General features: G+C 33.1%; 1 protein-coding gene across 2 annotated transcripts in view; it reads right to left on the bottom strand.

The window, feature by feature from the left end:
* The window catches only part of LOC123703326 (juvenile hormone epoxide hydrolase-like), a 56,350-nt gene that overhangs the window by 19,503 nt on the left and 23,458 nt on the right, over positions 1-13,389 (bottom strand). The window contains exons 3-4 of one of the 2 annotated variants that reach the window (XM_045651284.1): positions 1,338-1,503; positions 764-951 (exon numbers count right to left, since the gene is read on the bottom strand). The exons of the other annotated variant lie outside the window; for it this stretch is intronic. Coding sequence (XP_045507240.1) covers positions 764-951; positions 1,338-1,503 — 354 coding nt within the window. The remainder of the gene's footprint in view (positions 1-763; positions 952-1,337; positions 1,504-13,389) is intronic. 2 annotated transcript variants of the gene reach the window in all.

Here is a 13,389-nt window from a genome sequence, read left to right as displayed (position 1 = left end):
TTGAAAATCTAAAACTGATTAAGAAATAAACATTTTAAATTAATTTATTGTTGAATTTTTTTGCTATCTGTACTTAAATTATCGATGTGACGAATTTACAATACTTGATATTAAATCGTGACGAATTAACTTTAAAAAAATAAAAGTGTGGCAAATTTACACATACTTTTTTAGGTGACGAATTAACTTTGTGGCAAATTTACAATAACCCCTAATAACGGGTAACTAACTAAAAAGTGAAGTCCCATGTCCCCGTAGTGGGGTAAGGGGCAGATGCATTATGCATACATCTGTTTCACTGATCGATTTTTCTTTAGGGACAAGTAGGTGATCAGCCTTCTGTGTCCTACCAGACCGAGACATTTTTTTTTTCTTCGTCTCCACCGGGAATCGAACCCAGGACCCCTCGGTTCTACGCTCACGCGTCAACCACTGTACCAAGGAGGCGGTCAATAACTCTAAATAACTAACTACCTAAATATCTAAATAACTAACTACCTAACTAATAACTGTTCTAACTTCGAATAATCAGAAAAACAAAGACTGTATGACTGAACTTAATTGGAATTAATCACTTGAAACTGTTATTTTTAGTAAATCTAATAGTAACTTTGATGAAAATTTTACAGTTTGAAAAAAAGTAAGAAAAGCAGATGAAGTGGCTGACATCATCTATTTTTTTACACATCTAATTGACCTAGAAAAACATAAGAAAACATACACATAGGTATTTTCACACAACAACAAGTTATTCATAACACACCTGCGAAAGCATAGTCAATATAGAGCAGCAGAATCCCCCCAGGAAGGCAGTAATACACATCATTCGAACTGACGTGGCTAGCACAGTTAGCAGCCAGGATAAGCTGCATGGGGCCGCAGCTAGGGACAGCACGCGGCGCCGTCCGTGACGCATGGCCGCGCCGCCCGCCATGCCACCGAAAAGCGCTCCTGAAAAGAATTGCAGATTTAAAAGATCCTTTCATGACTTCAAAATAATATTTTTAACTATTACAAAGTCCTCCGCCGCGTGTATCTATCTGTTCACGATAAACTGAAAAAATACAGCACCGATTTTCATTCTCATTTGACAAATAAATAACGAGGTTCTCGAGGAAGGTTTTTATTGTTTATTTTGATAAGTTTTTTAGTCTCTCAACTCAACTTAACTCTAAAACCTTGCTTCACAGACTACACACTTCAATGGGTATTTTTTAATAGCTACCACATATTTTTTTTACATTGTTTTCGTAATGCTCATGTGAGGCTATGTGTCATTTATATAAACGTTTTTATTTATTCCTTTCTTTCAAAAACAAAATTATAGTTAAACTCACCCAAAAAGGAAAGCGACGCCAACCACGACGCTTGTTGGTCTGTCAGCTGGAAGTCGCGTCTCGTCGCATTTGCTGGACCCTGGAGGGATGCGATTGCGGGCGAACTGTAACCTTTACCTAGACCAGCAGAGAACGGTGCTAGGGATACTGCTAGAGCTGCTATCACCTGGAAAAATAAAACACTGATCTGTATAAATATTATAAGTAACATTTAAAATTGCATATAATAATTCATTCATTTCATTCATTCAGTTTTCAAATAATACTGAATTAACAAACTTTGTCAAAACTCATTCGTTATTTCATTAATCAAACAATTCAATAAATGAACGAAGCTTTAATAATAAATATATAGTTATTTGACGATTTCATTATCTGGTCTAACTATATTGGCCACTTCATGAAATGCCAATGCGACCATTACATGAAATGATCAATCATTTCATGTAATGAGCAAATCTACGATATGGCCATACTTTTATCAGATAGTCTTACACAAAATACATTTTTTATCCAATAATGTCACTCAACATAATAATAATATTCCATAGAAAATTAAATTATTGAGACGCCATCACATCCTATCCTACTAATATTATAAATGCGAAGGTTTGTGAGGACGTGTGTTTGTTACTCTTTCACGCAAATACTACAGAACCAATTACAATGAAATTTAGCACACATATAGAGGGTTACTTGGATTAGCACATAGGATAGGTTTTATCCCGGTAATCCCACGGGAACGGGAACTATGCGGGTTTTCCTTTGTACACGCGGGCGAAGCCGCGGGCCGAAATCTAGTATCTCATATACTTCAAAGCACACTTTCTTCACGTTCCTTTACAAAGTAAATATACTTACAAGAAATAAAAACAAAATAATTCCTTGTCACGCACGCTACGTGCCTAAACACTGATGGATATTGTTTACCGCTCCTTTAGGTGCCAAGGTACTTATGTTAACGGGAGTTGAGAACGGTATATTGTATAGTATAATATGTCTTGGGATAAATTATTTATTATATATTTCGTAGTAGATGTACATAGCTTTCTACCATTAGAAAGCTATGTACATTAAAGCTATTGGAATAATTTTTTAAATCGGCCGATTAGTTTTATGCAATAAATCTGAAATCGTATTTTAAATATTTCGACTTAGAAAACCTACTTTAAAATATATTACCTACTTATTGAAATATGTGTAATAATCAAGTTTTAATTAAATAAGATGTTGAGTAGATAATATTATGTACTATGCCTTTTCAATAACCAATAACGCCAAAACGTTCGAATACTTTACTTAATTTGCAACTAGATGGCGTTGTACCGTTATTCCAACATTTTTAATCAATTTTCTCAATGGCCGTATTCAAATAAAAATACAGCCCTAAATTATCAAACAAAATCTAATTTTAGCTCAAAATTACTTATAAAATGCACATAATATATATTATAATCAAGTTGGAAACTTATTAAATTTTTCATCGAATAATTACAAAATAGGTCAATAACCTTTCAAGTTTTTCCTTCGAAAGCATCGTTAACCCTTTTAAAATTGGATCCTTGAGTTTGGAAACGTTTGCAGAATTATTAATTTTGGATACGCCGATTTTACTGCCAAGTGCGATCAAGTACCTACTCCTTTTTGAGATGTTTTTTGTTGTTGGATTTAGGTATCTTATTTTTACTTTCTTAAAGTAGTCTCTTGATGACATAATTAATGTTGTTGACTTGTCCATATTAAAATAAAATATTTAAATTTTAAAACGATGGATCAGTAAATGATAGTGCAGTAGGTACCTATATTATTTTGAATTGATTTTTAATTTGCCTTCATTTTCATCTAGTGTTTTGCTGTATTTTTTTAAAATTAAGTTACGTTTGGTCTTCATAAAACAACTTTTAAGGCATATAGTAACCTACAAAGATTTTCATATAATTGTAGTTAGGCGGTTTCGTATACTTTCGAATTGAATCAATATTTTCATCGATCGATTACCACATCCACATTTTCCCAGTTCCTGTAAACACGATGACGTAAGCAGTTTGGAACATAACCGGGTCAAACGTTAATGCATCCAAAGTTCAGCCTTTTTCACGATAATTCGTATTTCGGATTATTACGTAAATTGGAACGTTATTTTGCGAAATTAATAGCATCAGGATTAATGGCGTTATAAAATGTGTTAATTGAAATGAAACGTTTTTAACGAGAGAATTTTAAGCAAATCACTACATAGTATAATAGTCCACTCATTATATACATTTAAAAAAGAAAGTGAACTTGCGCATCTAATTTTTTGATATATTGTAGGGGATGCCTAGAAAAGCTTAATTTGAGTTTTTCGACCAAAATTTCCTATGAGCTTTCGCCGCCATCTTGAAAAAAGGGGTAAATTTGGTTTTTCGGCAATAACTCGGCTATCCGATGAAATTCGGAAATCACTTATAAGACACTTTTTGTTCCTTTTTTTATGCTCTACAAATTAAGTCCTGACCATTTTTACCGTATCGTGCATCGTTATCGAGATATCGATCGATAAAGTAAAAAATTCAGGACACATTTGGTTTTTGCTTTATTTTTTGTTTGGGACATAATATATTTAAAAAATCATAGAATTCTAATTTGTAGAGACTATACCTACAATTTCCTTTTTGGAGTTTTTTAAGTTGGACAAAAATTACGATCTCCAGCGCGCCGCAAAGTCAGTGAATTCACGCTCACCGTCGAGCGAGCTGCTAGAGCGTCACAATCATTTTACGACATTCTTTTCATTCACGCTTTTAGCGGTTGCGACACGACATCATCTTTCTATTACATCGGAAAGTCGAAGTTCATCAACACGCTTGAGAAGAATCCAGAGCTACAGTCATCGGTGGAATTATTTAAACAAGAAAAGTATCCGTACCTGTTCACTCTACGCTTGAAGACTCCTATATTGTACTCGAACTTACGACTAGGCGGTTATAACGTCAATATAATTTGGTCTTAGTTTGAGTGTGGTTTGAGGCTATATGAGACATTATCAAACATGAGCTAGGCTAGGCGAAACTAATTTGACTAGCGCTTTAATAACCGACTTGTGTGTAAGTTGCTAGAATTAGATTTATTAAGGCAACCCGCTTACAAGGGAATATATGGTAGTATTCCATGACTAGGTTCTTCTATTAAGTTCACCCGGGATAGTAAATAATTATAAGTAGACTGTGTTACATGCTAAGGATGTTTTCTAGAAGTAAAAGAATTTTGTAAAATCGGTAGAGCAGTTTTTGAGTTACATTATAACGACCTAACAGACAAAAGAAAATAAGTTTATATTTAGGTAGATTTTGTTCATAGAGACGACAAATTTCGTGATACCCATATCTACGAAAGTTCGAAGTTATTTCTAACAATTTCAGACTTATGAAATTTCGTTAACGTCTTATGCTTATTTTTCTGTATTTGCCATTATTTAAAAAATGAGTATGTTCTTGTCTTTTAAGCATTATAAAAATATACATTCGGCATCAAAACAGTTCAACAAAATCCGAAGGAACGAGCATGAAAATTCTCGACGTAAAAATATGATATCTTCCCTCTATTAGGCGCCATGTTGAATTTATTATGTGATATAGTCTATCAACGATCAAGATGTCATCATCAATACCTCATTTCTCATATAAAGTTATATAGTTTCGACGTTTTGCACAGATAAAGTAAAAACAATAGACTAGTGTGCTTTAGTTTTGGCGGGGATGGAAAAACAATATTTAATTGAATTGCCTAGAAGGATAATAATTCTTACAAACAAAAACCACAGATTAAATAATAACTACATACCAAAACTATATATTTAAATAAATATAGTAGTTAGCGACATATAATACACAAATTATTTATAATTTATAGTTTATTATTTATTAGAACGGTTAATTAGGCATGACGTGCTAACTGCTACCATGCTAATTACTATGTTTGTAAACTTTGAATAATATTTGTAAACATGAAAATAATTATGACATTATGTTCTTTGTTACAGTTTAGTTTGTACAACTAGTGACTACAATTTGTAAACATAAAAATGGTTCTATTGATATTGTGATGATACATTAACTTACTTCATTTTAATATGTATTAGAGGTAATTAGAACATGATAATATTACTTCACTACATAGTATAAAACAAAGTCGCTTTCTCTGTCCCTATGTCCCTTTGTGTGTTTAAATCTTTAAAACTACGCAGCGGATTTTGATGCGGTTTTTTTTAATAGATAGAGTGATGCAAGAGGAAGGTTTTAGTACCTATATATGTAATTTATTAGGTTTTAGACAAAGCGGGCGAAGTCGCGGGCGGTAAGCTAGTAATTTATATAAAGGTCGTGATGTAAATCCACAAAACAAACAAATGTATTTCTACAGCTTCTGAATAAGTTTATACGTAATTAGATTTTATGTAAATTAAATTGATATGTAAGTATTCAAATAATTCAATTATGTGATCTTTAATCTTTATACATATAGTGTGGATTAAGTACTGAAATTATGTAATTACTACATTATCGAATGTATGAACTATGGTATGAACCAATTGGCTCTTAATAAAAATAGCAGTTGTTCATATGTACTTTAACTTATTCTACTATAATGTTTCTACAATTTTTTTACGTGATATCCACATTGACATGACATTAAAAAAGGGCGTATGTGCCGAGCACACATATCAAAAGTGAAACTTCTTTACCAAGATTCGAAACCAAACCAAAAGCGTCGCGTTACTCCATTACGTGATGGTATTGCTATGAGCCATGACGCGATCCTAAAATTTTACTCTCAACGCGCTTATAGAAGATTAATTTAAAAAGTACTATAATACTTCTTTATACATGATGTAATTGCAGTTAAATTCTAAAAAATATTTTAAAGATGAGACCTTGAGAAACCTACAGCTTAGAAATGAAAGATAAAATGTTCACATTTTCATATAAAAATCAGAAAAAAAAAAAATTCAAAAATTCAAATTGCTTTATTTGCAGAATGTAGAATACAGATGTTTGTAGATACAGATAATATAAATCCTTAAACATTCTGCTCGTAGTTGAGCGTGCAAATATATTATAAACTACATTATACAATATTATATACCACAGCACTTATAGATACACTTATATAAAAAAATATATTATTAATTTATGTCCAGATATGATATCCATTAATTTTAAATTTCTATTTTTGATTTGTCAAGTCACTTATATCATAAAATTGCTTTGTAATTAGCCAGTTTATTAACCTCGTACGGAATATATGTACAGGTAATTCTTTAAAATCGTCTGGTATTTTATTGAATATTGTAATGCTTCTAAAAATTATACTATTTTTCGCAGTATTTATTCTACATGTCGGAAAATAAAGTTTGTTTTGATGTCTGGTCATAATTTGAGTATTAATTTCTCCTTTTTTCGTGTAATACTCGGGGTGCTTTCTTACAAATAAGCATACATCTCTAATATACATACATGTCAATGTTAATATACGAAGCTTAGCAAATATGGGTCTACAGCTGTCTCTTTGTCTCAATCCTACTATGGCCCGTACGCATTTTTTTTGCGCTATAAACACCTTTTGTCTATCACAAGATTGCCCCCATAATATAAGTCCATATGAGAGGATTGATGACACATATGCATGGTAAGCATTGAGGGCGGCCTCCATGGACACTGTGTTCCTGAGTCGTCTTATGACATAAACAAATCGGTTTATCTTGTCACATATGTATTCAATGTGCACATTCCATTTTAAATTTTCGTCCAAATGGATACCCAGAAACTTGTAGCTTTTTACCTGTTCTATGGTTTTGTTTTCATAATCAACTTTTAATTCGATTGGTCGAGTATTTTTAGTGCAAAATTGGATCATTTTAGTTTTGTCAAAGTTGATTTGGAGGTTATTGCTTTTTAACCACCCTACTATATCACATAATGCTTTACCTATTTCTAATTTGTAAGAAGTATTCCTTGCGTTGCCTTTCACAATAAGTGTGGTATCATCAGCGAATAAAACTGTTTTATGTTTGGTTATGTTTGGCAGGTCGTTTATATACATGAGAAATAGAAATGGGCCGAGAATACTGCCCTGTGGCACTCCGGAGCTATTGAACCTTCTACTGGATTTATATATAATTTTATTTTTGTTAACACATTTTACTAGTTCGACATATTGCTCCCTTTCTCTGAGATAGTTTTCAATCCATTCATTCGCTTTGCCTCTGATCCCATATTTCGCTAGTTTATATAAAAGCAAATTATGGTCTACAAAATCAAACGCTTTACTCATGTCCAGGAATACAGCTGTCGCAGCATTCTTATCAATAAAGGCTTGAATAACTTCTTTTACTAAGTCAAAACAAGCTAAGGATGTTGAACTGTTTTTTCTGAAGCCAAATTGTTGTCTAGTTAATAATTTATTCATGTTTACGAAATTTTTTAGTCTTTCTACTACCACCTTCTCAAAGATTTTTGAAAACACAGGTATTAATGATATGGGTCTATAATTCTTTATATCAGAGGGATCCCCTTTTTTATACAAAGGTTTTACTACTGCGGTTTTTAGAATAGTAGGGAATATTCCTTGTTCCATAGATAAATTTATCAAGAAAGATAGTGGCCTAGCTATACATTTACTTGATACTTTCAATATCTTTGTACAGATTCCATCGGATCCTACTGCATTTGTATTTTTTAGTGATTGAATTATTTTAGAGACTTCTTCAACGCTAGTTGGGGTCAAAAACATTGAATTTAAATTTTCATAGGTCATTGTTTTTTTAATGTCTGTCATATTGAATTGGAAGTTCGTCTGATTAGTCATGTCAATGAAATAATTATTGAATTGTTCGCAAATGTCATTAATTGAGGAATATACAATATTATTTATTTTATACTCTGTCCATTATATTATTTGCTTTTTGACAGCTCACAACTATGAAATTTTGTATTTATTATGTAAAAATGTCATACAATAAAATACTGTTCTTTATGGACAGGTACCGCCCACTTAGAGATGTGCTTCACAGAACGATTCAATATTATTGTGCCACAGATTATAAATAATCGAAATGTGAATATATCCGATAAAAAATTCTTCTACTAAGTTAATGTTATTTAAACATAAAAACAACCAAATTGTAAGATAGAAACCAAATAAAATATTAATATAATATAAAGTTTTACTTTTTTTTTAGTTTGAAAAACAAATAAAACAACGAGAGTAGTTTAATCTATTTTATTAGCCTAAGTCGTCAGAATTACAATCTTCACTGGATTCGTCCGATGAGGAGTCTTCAGTAATATGTAGGATAAGGTCTTGTGTGCATATATTGTCGAATGCAATATCACGGTCCCAATCAGATAATATGATACGTTTAGTTCTCTCCACCACTCTTGCCCAGTTCTCGGCCGTCACGTGGGTGCAAGCGTCTTTTAGTAATGCCAACATTTTATTCGCTGTGAATGGCGGGCTCGTATTGCTTCTCGCAGCATGCCCTTTTACTTGAGCCCAGATGAGCTCTATAGCGTTGTATTGGCAGTGATAAGGAGGAATTCTAAGGACGATATGGCCATATTCTGCTGCCATTTCATCTATTACATAGCGTTTAGGTTTTTTTTTTGTTTTTAATATTTGTAATAATTCTATTTTTAACATAGAATCGTCCACATTTTCTCCATTATCGCGAAGCCAATTAATAATTTCATGTTTTTTATTAGCTTGTGTTGGCATTTTATCAATTTGGCGAGAGTGGTAAGGTGCGTTATCAATTAAAATTGTAGATGGTTCTTCCAATGATAGGAGCATGTTTTTGAACCACTCTTCATAGACCTCTGCATTCATTTCTTCGTGGTAATCGCCTGATTTCTTAGATTTGAATGCCAGCAGTGCATTTCGTACAAAACCTTTTGCCGTACCAGCGTGACATATGATGAGGCGTTCACCTTTTCCCATTGGTACTGCGGAGGTTGATGCAGCAGTACCGTCAGTCCAGGAACGGGATATTGTGTGGTTAGCGTTGAGCCATGTTTCATCTGTAAAAACAATATTTGTCCAATCTTGTATTCTTTTTGCCTTTCTTAAAAAGTCACATCGTGACAAAGCAACATCAGTTCGTTCCATTAACACTTTTCTTTTATCAGATTTTTTAAATGAAAAGCCAATTGTTTTTAAAACTTTGGCCAATGAAGATTTTTGACCATGAAATAAACCACTTCTTTGCAAGGAAACAATAAGTTTTCTTAAAGTTGGAATTTCTTTTTTTAAATAGTAGTCATATACATGACGACGAATGGCATCAGCGTCAAAATCATCAACACCTGTCACCTTACGAGGCCGACGCTTTCTTTTTGGTGTAGAAGGTTTGTTTCTTTCCAAGCCGCTCCTACCGTAGGCATCATTCGTAATTTTAGTCACAGTTGGTAGACTGATACCCAATGCAACCGAAACACGGTTTCGCACTTGCGAGAAAGGTATGAGAGGACCGCCATTTTGATTTTCTTTCTCAAAGAAATCACAAAGTTTTAGCACTAACTGTCTGGATTGTCCTTTCAAAACTTGTCCTTTCGGCATTTTCAAGATCAATGGATCTAAACACTCACAAAAGATGCACCGAGGAATAAAACTACTCAACTCAAGGCGACTAACAAATGCGAGAGAACACTCAGCGAACATAAATGCGTGTGACTGGCACGGGCGTTTTGCTGCGAGTGACGGATGACGTTAAAATTGTGGCCGGTGGATGGTCGGTTGATGTTACCAGTATACATATAGGTAATATAATGTCAAACCGTTTGGAGATTTTAGCAATTAAAATATATGTATTTATATTAATAAATGATATATAAAATAACATATAAACAAAACAAAAATGCAACATAAAATGTATCTTTATAATATGTACTTATTATTACATTTACGTAATAATTTAATTAATTTAATTTATTTATTCGATTAATGATTATGTTAAAAATTCATAATCGGAATGATATCACAATCGAGAATCTTTTGAACATCACTAAAGCTATAAACCGTCGAGCTGTCAAAAAGCAATTCTTATAGTGGACAGAGTATAATCTCACCTATTTCTTGTGTATTACTGACTTCATTGATGTTATTTGATATCATTTTCCATAAAGCTTGGCCTTTATTCTTATTTTTGAGTATGTACTTAGCACTTTGTATTCTTTTAGATTTGAAAATACACTTTTTTAATATATGTGTGTACTTCTTGTAATTTTTCCATTTGTTCTTTTTATTATTATTTGAATATAAATAGTTTAAGTACAAGTATCGTTTCCGTACACAACATTTTCTTAAGCCCTTCGTTATCCAGTTTATGTTTGTTTTGTTTGTACTTATTTTTATCTTAATATATGGAAAACATAAATTATAAAATAAAGAATATAATTCATGGAATGCTCTGAAACACTCATTTATATCGTTCGATTCGTATATTTCCGAGAAAGTCAATGATGATATACAGTCATTAAATTTATTTATATTATATTTGCAGTAGTCTCTCCTTATTTCAAACCAATGTGAATTTGTTTTTTTTTTACTGATATTTATTTTTACAAGTTGCGCCGTTTCATGGTCTGAAAGGCCAAGATGAATAACCTCTGCCATTACCCCTCTTTTTATATTGGTAGCTATCTGGTCTAAGCATGCTCCCTGTCTTGTCGGTGTCTTTATGTGACATTCAATATTAAAATTTTTTAGCAATGTAAGGTAAAGCACCCAATCATCGACACTTTAAGGGGTTCTTACAGCGTTTTTATTAATATTTAGTTTCTTGTTGGTATTTTATGATTCTTTGTTGCTTTGGCAGACAATTTGGGTATCTTTGCATAATATTTTGTATTAAAAACAAGTAAAGTATTTTAAAATAAAGAGATATTTCAAAATAAAAAAATGTTATTTTCGGTCCAGTCTTCGACTGCAGAAATCCATTTATCGACACCCGGTAATCAACATGTTCCAATGACCGACATCTAGTAATCAACACTTCTATTAATCGTCATCCAATGATCAACAGTTCATGCAGGTAAAAAGTTAAATAAAAAAATAATTATAAGAATAAAAACTGTATTTTATTATTAATCAACTTATAGGCCTGAGTCTTTTTAAGTCTCAATCAGTCTTTTATTACTGTTTTAAATTATCATAAAATAAAAACAATGGCACTACAATCATTACTTATTCTCTCTATCTCTCTCTATCACTTGCTGTGCGTCCAATTGACCATTCTTTTGGAAACGGAGATGAAATTGCAGATGGAACTCTCTCATAGGCATATGTCGTGGCCATATCGTAGATTTGCTCATTTCATGAAATGGCCAACATAGTTTGATCAGATCGTTAAATCGTCAACGTTTCACGATTTGGTCATCGGCATTTGGCCAGATCGTATAAAATATAGGTTAGGTTAGGTTAGGTTAGACTTTAATAAACAACGCACGAGCCGAGCGAGTAAAGCGAGCGTGCCGCGGCAGCGGCCGGCGAGTGCCAGAAGCGAATCGCTTTTTAAAAAAGAAACAAAAATGGTCGCATTTCGTGAAATGGCCATTCACGTTTGGCCAGATCGACGATCTGGTCAAATCTGGATGACCTAATCGTGAAACGTTGACGATTTAACGATCTGATCAAACTATGTTGGCCATTTCATGAAATGAGCAAATCTACAACACTGTCAAATTGTCCTTATCGTCTCCAGATGATCGATCTATGTTTGTCACCTTTTCTTGCAAGAACTTTCCCGGCTTTAGGGGACAAATAGAAGGCGCTCTCGTCCGTATTAAAAATTCTTTGAGGGTCTTCCGAAGCTTCTTTTAGAACGTTTTCTTGTATATATGATTCAACTTCTTTAAACCATTTTTTTATATTTTCTTCCGTTACTGCATCTCGCGCCGTTGTTAAATTTTGTGCTGTTCGCTCAGACAAAGCAGGATGTCTTTTTAGAAAAAGATTATACCATTTCTTGCCTGGCCTATCGTCAGTAAAAGGCGTTTTTATCTTCTGGTCCATAATAATGCGTTGCACACTGTCAAGCAATTCGTCTCTTGTAATGGGAATCCTGCCATGTCAATTACCCATTTTTCTAAATGGTTTTCTGCTTCTGTAGACAAATAGGTACTAGGACCCATAGAATACTCGACTGGAGTTTTACCTGAAATTTTGTCATATAGGGTAATCCTGGGCACACCATACTTGTTTGCTGCAGTTGTAATTTTTTCGCCTTTTTGACCGCTTCTATAGCCTGAGCCATTTGTGCAGGCGTGTAATTTTTTTAGGCGCCATTTCTGTCAAAAAAAAACTTATGTCGATTATTGGATTGTATGGTATACCCAATCATCGACACGGCTGTCGATCATTGGAAACAGTTTGACAATCTAGATGGAAGATGTTTTTTTATAAAGTGCTTGAAACACTTAGCTAAATTACAAATCAAGCTGCTTATATTATGAAAAAATTATATTTCGACATTTGTCGATAATTAGAAAATGCGATGAAAAAATATCCAATGATCGACAAGCGTGTTTTGGCATCTCAACTTAAACTCTCATTACTAAAAACCTGCTAAAAGTTATTGAATTTCATCTCCAATCAAATAAATAATTATCAATCTCGGTAAATCAAACCAAACATAAGTTATGTGCAATATTTGCTACTCACCTCCTTAAGGATTCCGCTAGTAAAACTGGATTTCCGAAAGAGTTGTCCGCCGGTCGATGTTCACACCTTCACCATTTTGTACAAAATGGCCGAATGTAGGAAATGTCATCCACAATGACAAGTTAGTGACAGTTGTCTATGGCTCAATGCTTTGGTGCGTTCGAAAAACGTATAATAGTGTTATTTTTTTGCGTTTAGTTTTTTAGTGTCGAACAATGGTGCGTTGTCGAGCATTGGGTGCTTTACCTTATTTAGTTCATACGATAGCTTAGTATTTTTTAGTACATCAATATTCCAGTCCCCACACAATATTACCTTTTTGTTGTTAACTAAAATAACTTGTAATAAATCTTGG

This window comes from Colias croceus, chromosome 25 (assembly GCF_905220415.1).
Source record: "Colias croceus chromosome 25, ilColCroc2.1".
NCBI lineage: Eukaryota > Metazoa > Arthropoda > Insecta > Lepidoptera > Pieridae > Colias > Colias croceus.
The sequence above is the reverse complement of the archived record's forward strand: the minus strand, read 5'-3'. Positions and strand labels throughout refer to the sequence as shown.